The sequence below is a fragment of the Dendropsophus ebraccatus genome, chromosome 8 (genome assembly GCF_027789765.1).
Source record: "Dendropsophus ebraccatus isolate aDenEbr1 chromosome 8, aDenEbr1.pat, whole genome shotgun sequence".
Taxonomy (NCBI): Eukaryota; Metazoa; Chordata; class Amphibia; order Anura; family Hylidae; genus Dendropsophus; species Dendropsophus ebraccatus.
This window is the reverse complement of record NC_091461.1, coordinates 50471055-50495176: the sequence shown is the minus strand read 5'-3', so window position 1 is coordinate 50495176 and position 24122 is coordinate 50471055. Positions and strand designations below refer to the sequence as shown.

The window sequence follows — 24122 nt, the reverse complement described above, 5'->3', positions numbered from 1 at the left end:
TTAGTAAATCAGAAAGGAACATGTTGTCAGTGGTGCAGCCTTAGCCTACACTGCGGCACATGTAAGTGACCATTGTTAGCACCAAGACCTCACATCCTTGACGCGCTTAGCAAACGGTGTAAGTGAAACAAATACTAGTCTGCATGACCTGATTTCTTAATGAATCATATTCTAGCACCATGTTCGCACTCTATAAGACGTGTCTGATTTGTCTCTGTCTTTCTGCAGTTGACCAGCGCTTCATCCTTCTATACCACCACTCATGGGCCGTCATGTAAAGGGTTCCTTTTCATATTCAGGATCCTCCATTCTATAGAGCTCCATCTGCGACAGGATGAGAAAGTTACGAAAAGGACTCTTGCTGGCTTTCTACAACTATAACAGAATTGTGTAGAAGACACACAAATACAGCCGTCATTGGAAAATGAAGGAAGTAATCTACTGGTCACCCGCGGAGGTTGCTGACTGGTTGACAAAGAGAGGACTACAAGAATACTCCGAGACCTTCAAAACCCTCAACGGCCAAGGATTGCTCAGGTTAAAAGAGGAGGATTTTAGAAAGCCGCCCTTATCCCGTGTAACATCCGACAATGGCCGGCAATTGCTGCAGATGATAGAGACACTGAAAATCGAGAACCACATAGAGGAACATAAGAACGGACATGCCAACGGACATATTTGCGTCAAAGATGAGATCAATTCCAATGATCATAGTTTCACCAGCAAAGCCAAGAAGAATGGGATGCCAAATGGAGTCCGGAAAGAGATGATAAAGATCCCCATGCCGGAGGTGGACCGTAGCCTGGCTTTTCCCAATGAGTGGGATAAAACCTTAGTAGCCTTCCTCTATGCACTTTGCTGTTTTATCCTCACCACGGTGATGATCTCTGTTGTCCATGAACGTGTGCCTCCTAAAACAGAGGAAGGGCCGCTCCCGGACGTGTTTTTTGATCATTTTGACAGGGTTGCATGGGCCTTCTCCATATGTGAAATTAATGGAATGATTCTTGTGGCACTATGGATTTTACAGTGGTTATTTTTAAAGTACAAGTGAGTAAAATATTAACTTTACTGTATTTTTTTTACAGAGTTTTTAGCTTTACTTAGTGTCAGATGTACACATAGATTTGTCTTTTATGTTGTGGTTGTAACATTGCTTGAGCCTGTAATATTAGTAGATTGCAGTGTGATACACTGCATTGGGCTGGGTTCACACTGTGGTTTTGCAGTCCGTTTAATGTATACGTTTTATGAAAAAATGCATGCAAAAACGAAGGTGAGCAATCCGTTTGGACCTGTTTTTCCATTGACTTCCATTATAAAAAATAGGATCAAAATGTATTATTTTAACATACACAAAACAGTGGTCCACGTTTTTGTGTATGTTAAAAGTAACCATTTAAAAACGGACATGTTAAACAGACTGCAAAAAAAAGTCTTAGGCCAGTTTCACATATAACGGATCCGCAGTGGATTTTACTGCAAAATTTGCTGTGGATCCCGTGTCGTATTTCAATGAGAATAAATACTCTCAGCAGGATTGACATAAAAAGAGTTGTCCAGATGCCAAGAATCCCGAAGCAAGCCGGAGCATGGAGCAGGTAATTTATGCTCCGGCCAGCGGAGGGTCAAGAGGGCTGTCACTTACATACTTATAGTGGGACGTCAATCCCGCTGTATGTCTTCTCATTGAAAATGACCGGCAAGGGATCCGCAGTGGATCTTGCTGTGAAATCACAGCGTAAAATCCGCTGTGGATCCGTTACGTGTGAAACTGGCCTTAAAGTGACACTGGGGTTGTAACTTTCAAAATCTAATTCAACAGTAGATAAGAAATAAAGCAAGTTTGCAATCTACATTCATAAATTTTTTTTGTTTTGTTATAATGCTGTAAAACAAAGCTGAACTTACCAGAAATCCAGGTCCAGTCTCGTCTCCTGAACAGCTTTTTAGACTTGTGCTGGTAGAAAAAAAACAGACTAAACACAGGAATTCTGGCCAGTACAGAGAGTCACGGCTCAATGTGTCAATCAGTCACATGACTGCCTTCTCTCTGTGAGCGCTCAGATGGCCTGGGATACACTGGACTTCATGTTTTCTGACTGTTCCTGTTTTCTGACTTTTTTCTCAAAAAACAGGGAAGTTCAGTCTTTTCCATGATAACTAAAAGAAAATAATGAATGTAAATTGCAAGCTTGCTTTATATCACATCTACTGTTGATTTACTACTGATTGATGATCAACTTCAGCCTGTACAACTCTTCAGATCCCTACTCTCTCCCCTAGGGCCCACAATACACCGCTATTTAACACTTGATGAACAGTGTCCTGTGATAACTATGGCGTATGCATTGGAAAAAATATAGTGTGGCTCCAGTTCTTATGCAGCCCTATGGGGAGTCTGTTTGACTAATTTAAAGACGTTATTCAGGATTCCAAAATCATGACTGCATTCATTCAGAAACAGAGCCACTCATTTACTCTGTGTGTGTGTGTAGGTAGTAGTGCTGCTTTGTTCCATTTAAATGAATGGAGCCAAGCTGTAATACCACAAACAACCTGAGCACAGGTGTGGCTCAGTTTTTAGAAGAAAGCAGCTATGTTTACAAGTATACACATAGTGGAAGAAACCCTTCAGTGTTATGCAGCAAAATCCATGGTCATGCAGTTGTCATAATGCCTTACTGATTTTCAGGAGACTACTATTAGTATGTGAACAATTACTTATATCACATTTAGCAGTCCACAAGTTATATATGTAGAAGCTGCGATGCGTTGCTGTGAAACATAATTAAAAACTGGGAGAACTGGTCACATGGGGCCAGTAGCGGCACGGCTGTATGGTGGTATTGTAGACATTAGTCACAGGCAGTCAAGTGATAAATCACTCTCATACCATGCAGAAGGATGTCTTCTGGGCATTCTCACCCTACCTGCTGCTGCTTGTGATGGGTGGTGTCTCTAAAGGCCTGGCCCATCCCCAAGCAAGTGTTAGGATTTTCACAATAGTGAATCCTACAGAAGTGAACAATATAGAGATAAAGATTGTTGTTCTTTTTTGGTTGGACTTTCAAAGCCTAGAGGGCGCCTAGAATGGTCAAACATCAATGGGAGGATTACATACTAAGACCAAGCACTGGCGAGACATCTGCCTGTCCTTAGGTCCTAGTCCTTTCAGGACTATTTAGTCACTTAATTCCTGGTCTGTTCCCCTGCACAACCTGATTTCTTCTCGTTCATTTTCCTTTCCTGCCGTATCGGTGAGGCCATCTGTCTAATAACACTCTAATATGGTACAGAAAATTCTCTAAATTCTAACATTAGATTATCATGCAGTCCTGTGTTCATTTAAAGGGAACTTGTCATCAATTTAATACTATGCAAACTATACAGTGGTGTGTGATACCACCGTACAGATCTCTGAATGCTGCAGAGCCAGGATCAGGGGCAGGAGTCACCTGCTTGGTTTGGGGGCTTTGTCCCGTCTCACTGTGCTTCATTGATAAATACACCATTATAAAATAGGATCCTGTCCCTGTTTTATGCTGCCCACTGTTCAGGCAGCATGAAATAGTTGCCACGTTCCCTCTAACATCACAAGACCAGAACCAAAAGATTTAGTAGAGGACAAATTCAAAGATGTTTTATAAAAAATCTCTTTCTCATAGGTTTGTATACTTTTTCTTTTATAATCTAAAGGCATTTTCCTGAATAAATAGAAAAAAAATCTGCTGTAGAGAAGCTTTAGCAAGTTCTGTGTATATGGAGACTTTTAATGCTCTTTTTTTTTTTTTTACCTGTAAATCTTCTGTGTAATAAATTGTGGTCTTTTCCCTGCACAGGTCCATCATCGGCCGTCGTTTTTTTTGTATAGTTGGGACGCTGTACTTATACAGATGTATAACTATGTATATTACTACACTGCCAGTTCCTGGAATGCATTTTAATTGTTCTCCGAAGGTAAGTAATGCAATCTCGTGGATCTCTTTCTGATGTTTATACTGATCACCACAACATTGATGAATACTACACAAACCATGCCCTGCTGTATACTATTCTAAAAGAAATCTCTCCATGATGTTAGTCTGCACCTATCTTTAAAGGGTTTTCCAACAGCTGTGGTTCTGAGCTGCTGGGCCTTCTATGTGCGGGACAGGAGAGGAGTCATCTCTCCTGCATCGTACACAGATCGTCTATGACGACCCGTGTTCAGGGAGGGCCATCCCGAGAGCCATTTGCAAGGCTCTGAACACCTACTATGGAGACACAAAGACAGAAGAGTGCAGGTCGGTGGCGCTTACTTGAGTCAGTGGCTTCATTGCACCACGTGAATTGTGCTGAAATTGAGAGGGACAGAATTGACAATAGAAGACAGTGACAAATATTAAGTATATAGAAAGACCAGGTTATTAAAGGTATGTCAAAATAAGTTTGAAAACCCCTTTAACCATTGGACAGCCAGACTGCACTTCCTAAGTATTTCTGCAGGGTTGACAAGTGGAGCTATAAATTGTGTGGATGACGGAATGACCTAAGCCTGGGCTCAGTCCTGTCTGTTCGTTCACAGAAGGCAGCCTTTTTATCAGCTTCTATAAGCAAATTATTGTACTTTGTTTGCCAAAATAGGAGCTGACAGATCACTATACCTATAGGACAGCCGTAACAAGATCTATTACGTCTCTGCAGTCGCCCACATTGTAGATCAGTGTTTGTAAAGTAATGGAAAAAATACCTGTAAGCTTTGTATATCTGAGGAAAGCCACCCTTGTCCATTCACTCTTCGGGGTATGGCAGTCATAGTGGTGTCCCCCATTGAGGACTCCACTGTAGGGGCTAAAATGAAGAACTGAGTCTCTCTTTTCCATTGACCTTGCAGGTCTGTGCTTTATCCCAGCTTTCATTTAATGCCCCATTTCTGCTGTAGACAGGCTAGAAAGGCTGCTTCCATGGCAATGAGCCAATTTCCTGGCATGTTGAAGTCCTCCCTTTTAGGACAGAACTACACTACAACTTTATATAAACTACTGGATTGATTTTAGCTACAGGGCAAAGCAATACATGGAGTTGTATTCAATCTTCTGGACTGCAGCTATTACTCAAAAGTTAAAATCAATCAAGTAAGGGTATATGCATACGGAGTAATTCTCACTGAAAACTTCCCTGCGCTCCCACTTGAAGTTCCGCCCGTCACATGGGCTTTATTATATACTCGGGCGGATTCCATCGTCCGCCCAAAGAAATGACATGTCAATACTTTGGGCGGACAGTGGAATCCACCTGACCATGGAATGGAGCCGATGTAGAGGGAAGCAGGAGCGCGTGGGGATGAGTGGTGGATTCTGCACTGAGTTTTTCGCAATTCTTGTGCATATATCCGTGTGCATATACCCTAATGCTGCAAAAAGTTAGTGTAGCCCTGGCCTTAAAGGAAACCTGTCATCAGCTCTTACCCCACACTGCCCCACCAAAATGGTTTAACATATACAGAATGGTACAGAAACCTGTTCTTACAAAAGGGAGGTCACATCTGAACTTGCATCGGTTGTAAATTTGGACTGGATGATGCAGGAGATGTCATATATGTGAATGGGGTGGGGAAAAGGATGAAAACATCAGACACTTCTAAACAGAGTATACACCCAACGGAATCTTCAGGATTCCATTTCAAATAAAGAACATTTTACATTTCCCTTCTGTAAAATATGCTGTGCTATATATTTAGAAAGAGCTTTATATGACCCTGAGGGTGCTGGAACAACTCTAGTGAGTAAAAATTGATGGCAAGATGTCTTAATGCCAGAGCAGCTTGTCCTTTCAGGGGAAGGACTTGTGTAATAGATGTGACCCAAGTCCACTCACCCACTTTGGCTTCTACAGAATTTAGAGGAAGTTTTCGCACTACTGTTCACTTATTTTTTCATGCAAGACCTTGGCATTGGGCAACAGTTTTCTTTCTTTCTTGGAGATCCGCTGCAAGGTGTTTGCTGGCAGGAAGGTTTAGTGCCTAAGTGTATGTTCACACTGAGTAAAATAGGTGGAATTGCATGGCAGAACAGTGTGTCATAGCATCCCTGTGGTAGGGCACGCACTCCTTCGCTGCCACCGCTCTCTGCTCAGAGAAGAGAAATGTCACTTCTGTGAGCGGAGAGTGTGAACATACCCTATGAGAGTGATGCGGATTCTTCCTAAAACAATATTCTAGCAATATCTAATATGTAATAATGATTGTACATGGAGCCTAGTGCAAATGAATTAAGGTACAAAACAAGGAACTGCACGTATTCAGATATGCACAGTTATTTTTTTTGTTTTGTTCGGGGAGGGGTAGATTAGAAGTAAAGACACGGATGATAAAGTAGTGATCATTGATGTAGATATCGTGTAAGTATTCCTTTTGAAGAAAACCTAATCTCCTTAGCCTCCTACTTATAGATGGTATTCACCTGAGCGGTAAATGAGTTTTGGGGTTAGTGTCCTGTGAAGGGCCCTAGAGGTGCAGCAGAGGACGACCCTATATGACGCTGCCATTGATGTTTGCTAGCAGTAGTTTACAATGCGGTACATGTAGATTTCACCTTGTTCTGTACAATCCTTCTGTGTGTTCTTAGTTACTCCAGTCCAGCACTGTGTTCTGCTATAACACACTCGTATAATAGCCAGGCATGTTGTGGACATAGTGTATATGAATAAGTATAGAGCTGGTTGCCGCCATCCTAGTATACAGTCCCAATGAAGACCAGTCGTTTCCCTCATGGTAGCGGTTTCCAGCATCTCCTGGCAGGGGCAGTCATTGGTGATATATATTGTGTAGTCTCCTAGTAAATATAAACAGGATACAACTGGAAATGAAAGCTGAAGTAATCCGCCTTTTCTTGCCAGCACGCGCAGCTGGATGGTGTTGGTATAATCGCGTCCCCAGAAAATCTCAATCTTCTTTACGTTTTCATGCAGTTACTTCTGTTTTTTAATTACATGAAGAAGCGAGTACAATGTGCGGTTTAAGCCTGACATTATACAGTGTGAGTACGGGCGGCAGACTTCTTACACTGGGGGATTAGCGTACACAGTGTTTGCATAATCCTGCCGGGGAGTCTATGAGGGGAGCGATGGCTAGTCTACAAGACGCTCTTCTGTATGGTAATGAGTTTCCTCCATAGCGCTCGGCTCTATATGCTAATCGCCGTCACCCTCTCTGTATCCGGATCCTCATCCTTTGTGCCACTATCAGCTGATGTGTGTGTAAACACGGTTTTATAAGCCTGCTTGTTAAATGAGAGTGAGAGTGACGTAGACTTGTACTGCTCGATGGACAGGCTGTGAGTACGCAACAGATGTCATCTGAAAGGATTGTGTCCTCCACCAGTGCGCCCACACCAAGACTTTCACTCTAGGTATAAATTGGTAATTTTCCTGTCACACAAAGGACTTGCTATTGAGCATAGGACATGCAACAGACAGCGGTGACCCTGGAATCAATAATCCATTTCACAGGCCTCCCATTGATCAGCCAAGTCATTTTAGTCAGCGATAGTCCTGCATTGTACTCTGTAACTTCCCGGCTAACTATTAACACAAGCTGTGATAATCCACTTATGTCCTCAGATCATCAATCCGGAGCTACGTGATCTGCATCAGCTTTCCAGTTAGTGGACACAAAGTACATGGATTTTTGAAGCTTACCAGCCTTTTAACCATTTTTTTTATTGTTACTACGCTTTAATAAGTTTTGATCAGTAGACCCTAACCTTATATGTATGGGACGTGGAATTTTCTTAGGTCGTAAAAAGATGGTGGGTGTGTGTAAGTATGTATATAATATACAGTGGTGCCTTGGATTACGAGCATAATTCGTTCAGGGACCGTGCTTGTAATCCAAATCCACTCGTAAACCAAAGCATAATGCAGTAGCGTAGTACAACAGGCTAGAATAGAGATGCAGGGCTGCTGTCAGAGGTCTGTGTGGTCACGTGACAGCAATGGGGAAGGGGTGTGTTCAGCAGGGACCAATCAAGGCTGACAGACAGCATGAAGGAATGAGCAGGGCAGATGTGGGCACAGTATAGCAGCACACTCTGTCACAATTTTGAAAAACTGTGAGCTCTTAAACCAAAACGCTCTTACACCAAGTTACTTTTAAACCAAGGTACCACTGTATATAAATAAAAATATATAATTGTATGAAACAACCATATTAAAATATAAGACACGAGCATGAAATGATGGCTGTACCTTATGTTAAAAGCTCCTGTCATTTTTCACTTATATCTTCAGCCGGTCACTAAAGCAGCGTCTATTATAGCAAAACCACAGGGGGTATTTATATTGGATTTATATGAATCTTCTGTTGGCCTGTGCAGAGACACTTTATTTCCTGAAATGCAGACTTTTTTTTTAATTTTTTTAAATACAGTCTTCAGAGGAACAATCATTTTGCGGACAGTCGTACACATTTTAGTCTATGTTGGCCATTACAGGTGGACAGGCTGGCCATGCATGATCAATGACATTGGGCAAAGAATGAATGATCAATCATTCTTACCTGAAAACTTTCATGTGACTATCTGCTGAGTAATAGCGTATTAAAGTACACTGTTTCAGGCTTTAGGATCCAGTTAAAAAAAAAAAATACATTAAACGAGTGCTATATTAATTTATGAGTTGCATTACTGCTTGTATATACAGTGTATGTAAAATTTTGCTTGGTGCACTGAGCATATTGTGGGCCCACCTGCCATGTCAAGACAAGTTGAAATGCTGGCGGAGGAGCTCACACAGTGTGATCAAGAGCTACTAATATAAATATATATATATATATATATATATATATTGTATATGATATAGGAATAATGTAAATGATCTGTATACGTGGCTATACAATGCTGCTGCATTTTTAGTGTGTAATAGCGTTGCAGCCATGACAGTGTACTCCTGTGCACTCATCAGCTTTGTCTTCTGCACTGTATGGCATCCGTCACAGCAGCTGTTTAATGTATATGTCAGGAAATGTCTTAGGGTCCTTTTACACACACAGATTAATAGCTCTAGCGCTTGTTTAGCGAAAGGTAAGTGGTGATTTTTTTTTTAACTTTTAAACGATAGGCGATTAGACGAGAAGATAAATCGCTATGAAAACTCGTTAATGCGTTCGCATACTGTGAATGATGTTTACACTGAAGATTTGGGAACAACTAACATTGATTTTGAGGTCAGCTGAAAAGAGGTGATGAGCGAAGCACGAAAAATTTTTTGTTCATAGTTGTAAAAGGTCACTTAAATTCGAACAATCGATCTAATGATTTTTTGCACAATAATCGGCCTGTGTTAAAGGATCTTTAGCGTAATCTTACAGAGACAAAAGATAGGATGTGAACAGCCCGAAAGATTTTTTTTTTTTTTTTCTGATGTGTGAGCCAAAGTGTTGTAAGTGTTTTCAGAAGTCTGGCAATGCCCCTGGTGAAGCAGGAAGGAAATGAGCTGTACAATGGTATTTTGTAAGGCCCCCACTTCTTGTTTCGTTCTCGTTTCTTAGTGAGGGTATAGTAATGGAGCTTGAACATTTATATTCATGTTGAATCTACATGACACATTTCTGCATATCCCACATGTATACATTAACCTGAACACTCAAACTGGTTGGGTCAGTCTCTGTGTATGTGATCAGATACATAGCTGCTCATTAAAGGTTCTGCAATGCTCCAGACTCCAGACAAAAAAAACAAATAAGTTTTAGAGATCAAATAAATGCACACGTTCAGTATTTTTTTTCAAGTCCGTAGATCCACGCTTCTGCTATCCACCCATACAATCCGCTAAAAATTACAGATTGGGCATATGTAGTGCATCTGTATTTCTGCAAATCTTCTTTTTTTTTTTTTCTTTTTTTTTTTTAACATAACAATTATAACTAATCTGTATTCTGTATTTTAAAATTTTTTTTTTTTACGGAAATACAGATGCCATACAGGTTACAATTCCTTAAAAAATAGCAGATCCCATTGATTTCTATGAGAGGATCCATTAAAAAACCTGGCTCTGCACTGCGTTTTTTTTTTTCCTTCCCCCCCCCAGCATTGGTTTTCGTCCTTGTAATCTACTGATCGTGTGAATAGCCCAATAGACAACAATGTGCACTTACTCGAATACGGAAATACGGATCCATAGATTACGGGACATGTGAATGTTAGGCCTTACTTTTCTTCTCATAGCAGCTTGAAAACTCTAGATTCTGAAATTCAGTACAACCCAGGGCCCTGGTCGTGGTTGGTGCTTCTGCTCCATCACTTTCCCACCAAAGAGATTTTGAAAGCTAAACTAGACATCTCCCATAGGAATGATGTTTTCCCAGCAATGTTAGATAGACTGTTCATCTCCTCCAAAAAGATGCCGTGCCCAGGCTATATAATAGGTTGTGTTCATGTTTTCCAGGCAACTGGTTTGAAATGCAGATCTTTCACCAGGTTCACTCATCTCTAGTTACAACCACGAAAAAGTGGTGAAAAATTCCCATTGCTGTTTGGAAATTCTAGGGCACATTAGTGGCCATTTTGGTCTCGGTCTGGAGGACTGCTGTGTTTAGCTTCCCCTAACTTTAAAATCAGTGGCATATTTCTCTGGCTTATTTCCTATTGTTTTCTTCCTGTCCATAACTGTGTCTCCATGGTAACCAACAACAAACAAGTCAAATGTCTATTATTAATGGCATATTATACTATTATACTTCCATTTGTCCCCACTTTATGCTAACATACGCTTGGTAGCTTAGTAACAACTACAGGATCAATGGAAGAAGGGAATGTGGATCAGGCTGTTTACGGTTTGTTGTCAGGCACCATGCTCTGCTTTAGTTTCTTACATCTGGTGGTTCCCACACCGCATCTTGCCTACAGTATGGCTACATTGGCCTGAGGAAGGTCGTAAGCACATCATTGTATCTTGATCTGGTTGGATTGTGACACTTTATTTTCATTTGTAATAAAAATTCTTTCACAAGCATAAAAACTCCTTTGAAGTGCCGTGCATTTGTCTATATATACTGCAGGATTAAGGAATCCTTCTGCACTGGCACCCAACACTCATACTTAAAGGGTGTGCGGTTTGTTGTTGCTATACAATTGACCTTTAACCCTTATTAGTCCTCCCCAAAGAAGGGCGGGTGCAGCTTGACTACGTGCACTCCCGCTCTGCCCTCATGCCCACCCACCGGGGCTAGGACCATTCATTTATATCAAAGTACAACATCAGAGAAAAGATATAGGCACAGCACTCTGATAGGGGATTAGGCAGGCAAGTCTTTTTTTTCATGTTTACAGCATCAGGGACATAAAAAAAAAAAAAAAAAATCTAAAATCATTCTGCTTGGAAAATCCCTTTATATCTAATCTATTTCCTCATCATCCTTTTTAAGATGGTCTTGACTTATACTATGATTAAATGGTTCTTTAGAATGAGTTATACTTCCCTACGATTGGTCATTGTTAGTCTGTTTTTTATATTAATACAAGTGCCTTACACTCGCTTCTTTCCTCCTCTGTTGGGTCCAATCGCCTTTTCACTACATATTACTGAAGTACTGTAAAAAAAAAGTAGACAACCGAAAGACAAGTTGTGCAATGTGTTTTTTCCCCCCCCCCCCCGTATCTATAGGTTGAGCTTCTGTGTTACACAAACAAACAGAAAACCAAAATATATCTTACATTGTGTTGTCTAGAGGATAGACCGGTTGGACCTGGGTAGAAAAATTACGGCGGCCTTCGGTCAATACTTGTCAGACTCCCAGCAAGGTATTGACTTGTACAGTTGATAAAGTTCTCTCCCCGTAATATCCTGCTAATTTTCAAAGTCCCAGGCTCTGAGGGATCGACTGCATAACCTTAGTGCTATAGACTCACTTTCAGACAATGAAGATGAACAGAGCAGAGAAATTTATTGGACACAGCGCAGAAATTAAAGCGTGAATCAGCGGTGAGGTCATGATCGCTTTGTTCTCTTCTGTGGTCTCCAAGGTTACACTGTGAGCAGAAAGTCCCCTTTAACCTGAACACTGTATTGGTATGACAAGCATCAGTGTGTTCTGGGTTTCTGTAAATGAAACCTGCAGCAGGTTTTTAACGTCACAGGGCCTGTATTATCAAGTGAATGCCTATGGCTGTATTCATGTTTACCAGGCTGCCCAAGGGCTGCATACATCTTCTCCAGACACCAGGATTTAAATGCTTAGAGATCTTGCTTAGTTTGTCCCTAGTCATGAGTCCACAGATCACCAGAGGAGACGCTGCACAGCTATACTGGATTCGCCTCCTCTCGCCATTGCAATAACATAGATGTTAAAGCGAGCTTGAAGAACATTGCTGGGGGGGGGGGGGCGGGGGAGATGTTTTATCACATTACTTGGTATCAGGTGGTTACACGGACACCTTCTCAAACTTACTGCTTCATCTAGGATGGAAGCCGTTCAGTCTTCAGTGCAGCAATGAGGCTTATCCTGACATTACTCTGGTTTCCTGTCATTACCCTTTCTGTGAGTGGTGATCAGACATGATGTATACATTTGGTATTGTGACTGTCGTCTCTAGCACGCACTGTATAGTCACTGTGTAATTGTGGTCTTTGTGATTATAGGCAGATCTTATTACAGCACAACCCGGCTATGTGTAGTATACCCAGGAGACTAGAGAAAAATTGCTTTAGACGTGCTCATTACACGTGAACACACCAACCTGTGCTCTCCGGGACCTGGCATCTCTCATTCTCATTCTGGTGTCATCTCTGACAAGCACACAGTTTGCAGTGTAGGTGATCAATTCTGTAATGAAGGTCAGCAGTGATAGATACCAATACAGATCCTATACAACGCTGCTTCCAGCTGATGTATGGAAGAGCTGTATAAAGTGCTGCACTCGGTGCTGGCTATGTAGTGTCGTCTTCACATTGGATTAGGAATAAGCTGCCTTACCCACATGAACCTCCTTGCGTTAATACTTTCACTTTGCTGTTTGAAGGATCACTCGTATGTTTCTATGAACAAGTAACCACAATGTAAATTAATTTCGGTCACTTCCTGTACTCTCTCTGAACTGATGCTGAGGAAATGTGTTGCTCCACATGCCGTGCCATGTCTCTGTCATACGGGAACTAGTAGGTGTAGGTATAGTCAGTAAATGGCTTCCCCTCCATAAGCCCACTGGACTGTTGGAAGGCTATGTTAAGGGTTTCCCTATGACCAATGTATTTTAAAGATCTTTTCTGCTCGGTGATTATTGTTCGCGGTCAGTGCCCTGTATGAAAGGCCTTTCCATCATCTGATAACCACACACAAATGCTAGTTTGTTGGCCAGATGCATCCATTGTGCAGACGTAAATATAATTGCTTGGTTGTAGCACATCCCCACCGTGTAAACATGTATTGCTTAGGGTAATAGAAGTGAACGGTCACACAAAGCAATGGTTCATGTGGCTATTCATTCCCATTTATTGGACCATCTAAATGTTCCATTGAACAAATCTGTAGCAGATATGAGGCAGACCTTCAGGTCTGCAATGAATCTGCACTAGGATTAGCCCTAAAGTCAGTGGGCAGAATGAGTAATGTCTGTGGATTTGATAACGTTTTGGGTACAGAGTCTGCGCCTTAATAATCCCCTATTCTGAGTATGGTATAAAGCGTCACTGTGCAGGAGCCCTGATGTGAGCGGTAGAGACACCATCTTCTCGCCATAGCGCCTGATCTCAGATTCCTCGCCAGTCTGTAGTGAAGGATGAAGTTTCTGGTCTTGATTAACATGAACTTTTAATCCAATTAATGTCATTAGTATTGAGAATGTTAATTGCCATCACATTGATTGGATGGAAAGGGCCTGAACTTCTCCATATTAATGAGTTTACTCTATTACAAGTACAGAATCTGTGTGAAGTTTTCTACATCCTATTTATTGTGTACGCTCAGTTGAGCAAGTATCAGACGATTGATTGAGTTATTCTGTGATATATTACCTAGTCTGTAAGCTAGAGCAGTGCTGCTTTACATGACGGTAGATAGATAGATATAATATAGACTGTGTTTTCCTGCGTATAAGACTAGATAAATGAAATATAAATGAATGCCCGTCTCGCCAAACCTGGCCCGTGGATGGTAGTATAATCCAAAAACAAACAAAGAGACAGCACGTCCAAAGAAAAGGTGGTTTAATATCACACTAGTGCGCACTAGTGTGATATTAAACCACCTATTCTTTACACATGCTGTCTCTTCGTTTGTTTTTTGGGCTGTGTCCAGAAAAACACAACTCATTCATTGATCTGGCCCACCCTTGTATTCTTCCGGTATTACTTTACCGGTAGATTACATCTGGTTGGCATACAGGCTGAATGGTGCGCCAACATACACACCATGGTGTACTTGTGTCCGGTCCATGGTCCAAGCATTGCTGTTGGGGAAGAGGTTGTACATGTATGTTGATAAATAGGCCCTTGATTCAATGTATTTCTGTGTATTATAGATTTGAGATGGTTGGTGTTTCCTTTTTGTGATGGTGTTCTTATTCAGTGTGACCTATAGAAAGCTATATACAGTGCCATGAGCTTATGATGGCCTTAGACTATAGTGGTATTAATAGCGGTGGCCGGCATATGGAAGCTGGGTCTCACACTCATTGTTAGTGTGGTAGAAGGGGATTGGTGTGTGTGTGGTTTCATGTTTTCAGTGGTCACACACAGATTTGAAGAAGGAAATGATCTTTTATGCAGTTTTTTATACAGTGCGACACTTATTAAATGTTTTCTCATAGGAACCTGTCACCAGACATCTTACTGTGTCTTAGCAGAACTAGTGAGGAGTAATTTAGTAATTGCAACCAGTTCAATGTATGCTGGGATAACATGCATTCTGTGTGATAGGAATATATTAAAGAAGCAGTGTACACAAAATGGGGGGCACGCAAGACATCTAGTACAGACAGTGTCTTCCCTGTATGCCGTTTATCTACTCTATGAGGTGTAAAGAACATTGCGGTTTACAGTAGCTCCTCGTTTTGATTTTTTGCTTAGTAATATAATTTCTCTTATTCCAACATGTAATAAAAACAGACTATAAGGAGTTACACTGCCACACACGAGCATCTTGGGTCGTCATACATTAAACCTTCTTAGTGTTACCTTTTATAGAATAAGAAATAAAATAACTTGCAATGCACTTTTTACATGTCCTTTTAACAAATAATGACATTTATTGTAAACTTTTATGTATTTTTCTTTTTCAGCTTTTTGGCAACTGGGAGGCCCAGTTCCGGAGGATCTTAAAGATGATTGCAGGAGGTGGACTTTCTATCACAGGATCTCACACCATGTGTGGGGACTATCTGTACAGTGGCCACACTGTCATGTTAACACTGACATATATGTTTATAAAAGAGTGTAAGTAATAGTCCTGTCAGTAATGTGAATTGTCTCTTGTGTCTGGGCTCTCTTGAACCTATATACTTATCAACACTACTTCTACGTATCCATCTCCTTTTTTGGGATGCGAACGTGTATTGGATGCTTTTTTCTTTATTATTTGTATAGCGCACATAGATTCTGCAGCACTTAGTCATATTGACTGTCTTATGTATTGGCTGTCACTTTGACCACTGGCCTCATTGGAACTGTTTTTGTTTCGATAGATTCTCCTCGGCGTCTCTGGTGGTACCACTGGATTTGCTGGATCCTCAGCGTTGTTGGGGTCTTCTGCATTCTTTTAGCACACGATCACTACACAGTAGATGTCGTTGTGGCTTACTACATCACGTCCAGGTGTTTCTGGTGGTATCATACTATGGCCAACCAGCAAGTGAGTATACCTTTTTTTGCATAAATCCTTTATTCGTGTATCATTTAATTAAATTGACCTAACACATCAGATCAGTTTTCCCTATCCTGTGGCTCTCCAGCTGTTACACAACTACAACTCCCATCATGCTCTGGTAGCTGGAGGCAACAGCTGGGGTACCCCAGGTTAGGGAATCCTGCATTAAATGAAAGTCAAATGTTAATGGGATCTGACTATGCTCTTAGGAGAACCAAATAGTCCCCATACTATAGACATCAGGGGCAAAAATTACCTGTTTTTTTTTCTATTTCATCTTGTTACCATTACTCCTCATATTAAACCACCCCTCCTACCTCATATCTTTCACCCTTGCAGTTATCAAGAACATTTTGGGTTGGTTTTGTGGCACAAATTTCAGTGACTTCCAGTTATTGCAATATCCCAAGATGCAGTTCAGTAGGATGGTAATAAATGTTAGCGACAAGTTTACTTAGTGATTTGTACACACTTTTCACTTCTTATGGATTTATATCATTGATTTGTACAAAAAGTTCTTAATTGTCTTTTCCCTCTAAGGAATGTGGATTGTCTCCTCTCATTCGTCTGCGTTGGCGAGGTTATTGGAGGTGTAGATCAGAAATTAACTGAGCTTACTTTTTTTTCTTTTTAATGTGTTGGTATTGTGGGAAATCCTGTCACTTGGTTTTTCTTTGTCTTCTGTTGAAGCATTTATTAAATATACAAGACATTAATGTGTATACACAAGGATGGACACATTGCAGGAGCAGTCTGTATGCATACATTTCTGGCTCCACTTAAAAGGTTTTCTATCTAGATTCCTTTGAAAGGAGCATGATTGTAGTAAGCAGTGACAGCATGTCCTATTTTGTGCCAAGCCCATTCAGTAGACTTCAGGAAGCCGCACATGGCAAACCTAGACTGTAAGAGGGCAGGACATGCCTTTTACCTAATGTCTGGAGCAGACACTGCTACTGATGATGTTTGCCCTCTGTAAGAGGCCATAATGACAGTGATGTAGCAGGATAGTCCATACAATGCTCAGCTGCAGAGTTATACTACTCCCCTATCAATGTTTGTGTGCAGATTCTTCAGTCTCCTATGTGATGCAACCTGACGTTGGTCTCAGGGCAATCTTTTCAGCTTGGTGTGTCAAAATTCAGCAAAAAAACAAGCATAACTTTGACAAAAAACAACAACATAATTTTGTGATGGTCATAGTTCAAATAACAAAAATATGTACCCTCTGCCCCCATCTGTTCACCAGCACACACACCCTGGCCCTCCTCCCTTCACTAGCATACACTCCCATCCCTTAACTAGCCACCTCTTCCCCCCCCCCCCCCCCCCCACACACAATTTGCAGAATGGTCAGGTCCGCTAGCAGGAGCGTTGGTGCCTTTGAGATTATTAGCTGTGCAGGAGTGACGCCTTTGAGCCACAGACTACGCTGCACATGAGCATGGTGCAGTTGCTTGCATAGGTGGAGGAGGACGGCGCATCCAGTCACAGTGTCGGGTAATGTGGAGCATGGCGTAGCGGTGCATGCAATCAAAGCCTGGGTGACGAGGAGCATGCCATAGCTATGCATCCAATCACCATGCCGGGTAACGTGGAGCACAGTGTAGCGGCACAGGCGGCACGTTCAATCACAGTGGCAGGTAACATGGAGCACCCACAGTCCGGGCGGGACAGACCTGGGAGCACTGCCAGAGGCCTGATACTGTTTTTGCGGCGTCCTTCTTGGCTACTCGTGTGATAGGTTCGCCATCACGGGTATAGAAGCCAACAGGGAGACAAAGTGGCATAATTAGTGTACCTGTTTTATGCAGCTCTCGTGTCCCTATCCTCTGCAGCTGTTATTCCAGTGGAGCCAGGTTCCTGGTGCCTTTCTGCAATGTATTCTGTTGTACTTGTGACGTTATTTTGGAGCAACTGGTTGCTGACTACTAATACGTCAAAAACTAATCTGCTGTTTTATCATAGTTAAATATCTAGGTTCTGGTAATGCCATTAATGTACTGCACACCATGGGACAGTCTCGAGGTGTTGTCATCTGGAAGCAGTCAGAAAGCTGACATTTTTGTCTTCTGGGGTCAAAATGATTTGGACTGTGTTATAGCACTTATTTATTTAATTATTTGTTAATTTTTTATATTAGAACTATCCATTTAATATACTTTTTTTCTTCCCCCCCCCCCCCCCCCCCCCCAATCAGGTGCTAAAAGAAGCTTCTCCATTAAACCTCCTCTCACGGGTCTGGTGGTACAGGCCTTTCCAGTACTTTGAAAGGAATGTTAATGGTGTTGTACCTCGGTCCTACCAATGGCCTATCCCTTGGTCACTTTGGTCATTGCTGCCTACTAGGCAGGCGGCATACAGCAGACTAATAAATGAAGCATAACAACAACTGCAAAAGGCAAACGGTGTTCCGGATGCTTTCAGAAGTGCTAAGAACTCTTGGACAATGCCATAAACGCAAACACCCACCATCCACCTTGACCTGTTCATTTACTTGGTCAGCACTGTGATATTTTACTCTCCAAAGGACCCATGTTGGAAACCAATAAACAAGAATTCAGTTTATCATGGACTGTACTCATAATCTTCTGCCCACGTGGGAGCATCATTATCCATAGCCATGCTTGTTTGTATATGAAGAAACCACATAAACCGTCAGATTTTATACCCTGCGTGTGTCTCTTTCCAGTCATGTCTGGGAATAAAGCATTATTTTCTTGGGAAAACATAATTTCATACCACTTACCCTAAATACTGGGCTCTAAGCCATTTTCTAACCAGTGTCTCTATGAAGGCTTTGAAGTATCTGAGCGACGAATGCTGCAGTCCTACAGAATAAAGCAGGTGGTTGTATTATTTTTTTTTAAGTTAACATTTTAGTTTAGTTAATATTGATCCAGGAATCAGTTCAAGTTCTTACATTATCCAATGCTTTCACGTCACAATTTTTTTTATTTTACTTTTTTACTTTTTTTTTTTTTTTTGGTGGGACTGCAGCTCTGCGTTCTCCAATCTTTCTACCTGCATCAGCACTGCTCTTATGTTTAAAATAAAAATGAAAAAAAAAATGACAATGAATGGTTTTGTAAAAATCTTTAGCGACGGTGGCAGAAAGTACAAAAAAAAAAACTCAGTTGTAAAGTGAATTTTCTAAGTATTTCCTACCTTTATTTTTCAAGATGATGTTGATAAAGATATAACCTTTAAAGATTTTTACATATCAGAGAAGATCTACTTGGAAGAGAGATTTGTAAATGTTACTAGTGCCTTCCTTGTCTTGATTGTATGGTCAGTAGGCAGTCTTAAAGAATTTTAATTTTAAATGAAAAGTATTCCATATCACGATTGAAAGAAATTCTATAGATATATATGGAGATGTTATGACATATTTTTGTTGCATTCACGTATAGAACACACATTATTGCATATTTTATTGTTTGATTTGATCTGTTCTGAGCAAAAAAAATTAGACGTGTCAAATTGTAAACAGTAAATTTAAGATTTTTTTTTTTTTTTATGTAAAGCTGCTTTTTTAACCAAAAATATTTGTAAAAAGCAGTTATTAGTAAGAATCCTATTTTGGGTTTAAAATTTTCTGGTCTATTACAAGTGTACCAAAAACCGAATTCGGATTTGGGTGGAGTTCATTTGGTTTAGAAGATAATTCCAAAGAAATCTATAGAACAGCTCGTATACATTCTTTCTTTTCTAGAAAAAAAAAAAGTCAAATCCTCTGATTTCTGGTGAAAATTAGTGGTAGTAGTGGCAGTTGTGTCCCCATGGGGCTACACTTTCTGTCCGTATGCTCTGGCAACTCGGTTGGGTTTGAATTTTTTTTTTCTTCTATATCAAAGACCAGATGTGACTGGGTTCTATGAGGCCTATGATAATGCAAAGTGCTGCCATGTGAATACAGGGAGAGAAGCTATCTTCAGCTGCCAATAACCTTTCTTTACAGTAAGACCATAAAACACATAACACATTTCAGTGTTTTAAATTGCACTTAGAGGTTGTCCAGGATTGAAATGCTTTTTTTTCCCTCCCAGGGAGTAGTATCTGATATTGCTATTCAGCCCTGTTTGCATGGTTGGCAACTGTACATGGCGAGTTAAAAAAAAATAAATCGCTTTCGACAATCCCTTTAAAGGGAACCTATTGTTACATGCTGCCAAAACCACAGGCAGCATGAAACAGGCACTGGCTCCCTCTCTACAATGCACTATGATTTACACTGCAGCATTTCAGAAGAATCATTTAACTGAGGCTGGAATCGGTATAAAGTCAAGGAGGTGGCTCGAGATAAGGCTCCCCTGCTGAGGGTATAAGGAGAGAATGATCAGTCAAGCTCAGCAGGGCAAAGAGAAACCAGTGGAGAGCAGCCTCTTTTGACCTTATACCCAAGTTCCCCGATTCCTTTAAAAGGCAGCAGGATTTTGTAGTGAAGATGCCTATGCCAGATTAATGTGTTTCAGTCAATCTAAAACAATTGACTGGTTCAATTTAGGGGGGTTATTTATATAGATTTTCTTTGATTTCTTCTTTAACCATACATGATTCAATTCTGGATTTTTCCTATGTGGCATTTAGCGATTCAGCTTGATAGTTTGGTAGGAACCTTCTTTACTTGCTGTTGCTGAGGTAGGCTTCTCTTCAAGTAATATAATGCATTGGCAATAACCGCATGTAAAACATGCCAGCAAATCCTGTTGTGACCATCATAGACCTCCCTTCTTACATGAGAATAGCAAAGACTGAACTCCACCCATTCGTACATTCTCTCTTGGGGATGGAATCGGCCATTGTCCTGCTTAGATTTTAATACTCCAGGATAGTCAGGTTATTAAAGTTTTATTTCTACAGAAAATCTGTGCACTTGTGTTTTTCGCTCGAACCATATTTAAAAGAATAAAAAGTATTTGATTATACGATTGCCAATGTACAGGATATAATAGTTTTTTAAGAATGAAGAAATCTATCTATAATTGATATATATTCACATATATATCTATTCTGTATTTTCTGTAAAACAGAGTTTTCTTCTGTGTTTTTCTTTTGTGTATTCACAAGTTGATATTTGTACTGTAAAAAAAACACTCAATTTGAAAATAAAAAAGGTTACAAAAAACTTAAAAGCAAATAGAAACACTTGAATTGTGTTGTGCTTGTATTCATAGCCTTACCATTAATGCTGGGCAGTATGGATCGGAAATGTCTTTGTCTATTTATGGTGTCTTCTATTATTGACTTAATATAAAAACACTTTCTAAAAATGTTGTTCGGATTGTTTGCTCCAATGTTCTTTTTGACCTTCCCATGCTTATCTGTTTTCACCATTATTTTGTCCCCTTGTTGTTTCCAGAACTGTTAATTAAAATATATTTATATTTAATTCATTACTGTCTTATTGTATTTTTTTCATCTCTGCTACAGGAATATGTGAACCAATGAAACTTGTTCCCGAAAGGATTAGTAATGTACAGTCTAAAAAAATACTCCCTTGGGACCTTTTTTTTTTTTTCCCCCATGGATCAAAGATAAAGCAAATTTTCGTTTCTCTAGATCCTTCTCATACCTACAATTCAGACCCTTTAAAATGTTTTTTACGCTTTCTATTGAGGTCATATGCCCAAAAAAAAAACCTAACAATCTGTACACAATATCCCATGATGACCATGTGAAAACCATTTTTAAGGTATTTTAAGAAAAAAAAATGTTACAATAACAAGTTTTCAAACCTTTTCCACTTTGGCACTTGAAACTTAGCTCTGGGGTCTCTCATTTCTTTTGATTATCTCTGAGATGTTTTTACACCTTGATTGGGCATGAGCAAATTTACAGTAGAAAGTAAGCAAAGTGCTTTGCTAAGATCGTCTGGCAGCTTTTCACGCCGCTGGCTTTGAAGTCCGTGCCACTCAGTGTCGCTCCTCCCTGGGTCCTGCCTGATAAGTAGAGATCGAAGATCGAAGTAGAGCTCGAACATCGGAAAATCTTAGGTTCTATCGAACTCGAACCTTGTCGAACCTTCCGCATTTGATTCCCGATGCCTTTTCGGTCTGTGGGGAAGGAGACAGCCCGGGTACCGCCTTAAATTCCTAGTCTGAATCCCGGAATTCCAGTTGGTACTCGGGATGTATCCTCCTTCCCCACGGACTGGGAAGGCGTCGGGAATCAAACGCGGAAGGTTCGAGTTTGATAGAACCTAAGATTTTCCGATGTTCGAGCATCTCTACTGATAAGCTGCTGGCCGATCCTAACAAAGCGATTTGTTCCTAATGTAAATTTACTCATCCCTAACCCTAATTAGAGCCACAAATTTAGTTGATTGGACAGGATTTGGAAAACACATTTCTGTCTGTTTATGGTCTCACAGCTGGTCATGCATTTTAGTTTCTAGAGACTGGATTATTTGAAGGAATAGATCAGAAAAAGGGTAAAATTTTATTTCAGCAGCACTAAAAGTGCCTAACAGCACAGTGGCCACCATAAATCTTACAGTGTACCTGTTGTTATAACTTTCAAAATCTAAATCAACAGTACATGTGATTTATAAAGCAGGTTTGCCATTTACATTTATTATTTTTGTTATCATGCTGTAAAACAAAGCTGAACTTACCAGAAATCCAGGTCCAGTCTCCTAAAGGCAGATTTTTAGACTTGTGCTGGTTGAAAAAAAACTGACTAAACACAGGAAGTCTGACCTGTACAGAGTCACGGCTCAATGTGTTCATCAATCACATGACTGCCTTCTCTGTGTGAGCGCTCACAAAATAATGAAAGTGAAAGTAAATTGCAAACTTTCTTTATATCACATCTACTGTTGTTTGAGATTTTGAAGTATAGTTATAGTGACAATGACACTTTAAATAGAATTTTGGAACAATCGGATCATAATGGGGATCGTGTGCATTATAGTATCATTGAGTGTTTGTAAGCATGGAGACCCGAACCCAGATGAAGAGAGGAAATCGCTGCTGATCTGGCAGCAGGCCTTCAGAAAAGGTATACTTTTTAAAGGGACCCAATCACCTAAAAAAGTAATGTTATTAATTCCCCCTACTCCACTCCCTAACACAGTTTGGAAAATTATCTGTATAGTCTGGCTACCTGCCGGTGTACTCCGAAAATGTATATATAATCCCATGTTGTATGCAAATCAAGGGCATCTAGTCATCTGGGCAGCAACTAGTCCTGGTCCTGGGGTGTGGTTTAGGAGTGATACACAGTTCTCCCTATGTCATCTAGAAAAAGAAAATAGAACAGCGCTCCATAGCACAGATCAGAGTGCGATGGTAGGTTAGAGCAATAATTGAGAAGCTCTAACCTGGTGGGGTTGTGCAAGGGGAGGTACAACAATCAACAATAGCATGTAGCAAGACTGCAGCTGCTCCCCAGATTCACCATAGAAATGGATAGTAATATCGACAAAAGACCTCCCTCCAACTAGGGTTTGTTCGGACGCAGGTCTAAAAGGTACACAGGATAAATGGTTAAAATTTATTGTAAAAACATTCATGGCGACACAACCCGTTCCTAAATCGATCCAGTTTCTTTCTCAAGTGTCATCTGCCCATCAAGGAACTCATCAGCATATATACATCCATTTGATGACATCATACACAGGTAATAGGTTAAAACCTGAGTGAAGCAAATTAACTCATGATTAACTGGATGCTAGAAATGATGATCTATATATATATACATAAAAAAAATATATACAATATGTAAACTTATGATCTGGAAAAAAAATAAAAAATGACACATCTAACGAATATTCTCAATAGTTTCATTTAAAACATATGGAGATAAAGTACACAATTTAAAAATCCAGTAGGAGCCACGATTGATGAGATGTCTATATCTGTTTCGGGTAACTATTATGTTTTAACAAAAAATGTTTAGAAACACTGTGTAGTAAATATCCTCTATGGATATTAGATCTTTAAACCAGGGGTCCCCAAACTACAGCTCGCGGGTCGCATGCAGCCCCCCGAGGCTTTTTATCCGGCCCCCGCCGCCCTTCCACACCGCTGCCTATCCCTGCCCTTGCCCCGCATACACACCGCCGCTGTCGTCATCCCCGGGCGGGCCGGGCCCCTCGCACTCTTGGAACCCCTCCGATCAGTCGCTTGAGGGATCCCCCAGCAGGTGCAGCAACATCATCACTGCCCCTGACGGAGGATCCCTCAGAGATCATTTCCAGGTTACATCTGGGGCGGGGGGTCGGTGGTCCATGCGGCGCCGAGGAGGCAGGATCCCTCTTCGACTGACCGGCTGAAGATGA

General features: G+C 40.7%; 1 protein-coding gene across 4 annotated transcripts in view; it reads left to right on the top strand.

Annotated features, from left to right (window-relative positions):
• Positions 1 to 18406, top strand: part of SGMS1 (sphingomyelin synthase 1) — a 197786-nt gene extending 179380 nt beyond the window's left edge. For all 4 annotated transcript variants that reach the window (XM_069980331.1, XM_069980333.1, XM_069980332.1 and 1 more), the window contains 5 exons: positions 229 to 1050; positions 3843 to 3960; positions 15255 to 15408; positions 15657 to 15823; positions 18039 to 18406. In XM_069980331.1, coding sequence (XP_069836432.1) covers positions 425 to 1050; positions 3843 to 3960; positions 15255 to 15408; positions 15657 to 15823; positions 18039 to 18224 — 1251 coding nt within the window. In that variant the 5' untranslated portion in view covers positions 229 to 424 and the 3' untranslated portion in view covers positions 18225 to 18406. The remainder of the gene's footprint in view (positions 1 to 228; positions 1051 to 3842; positions 3961 to 15254; positions 15409 to 15656; positions 15824 to 18038) is intronic.
• Positions 18407 to 24122: the final 5716 nt, after the last annotated feature.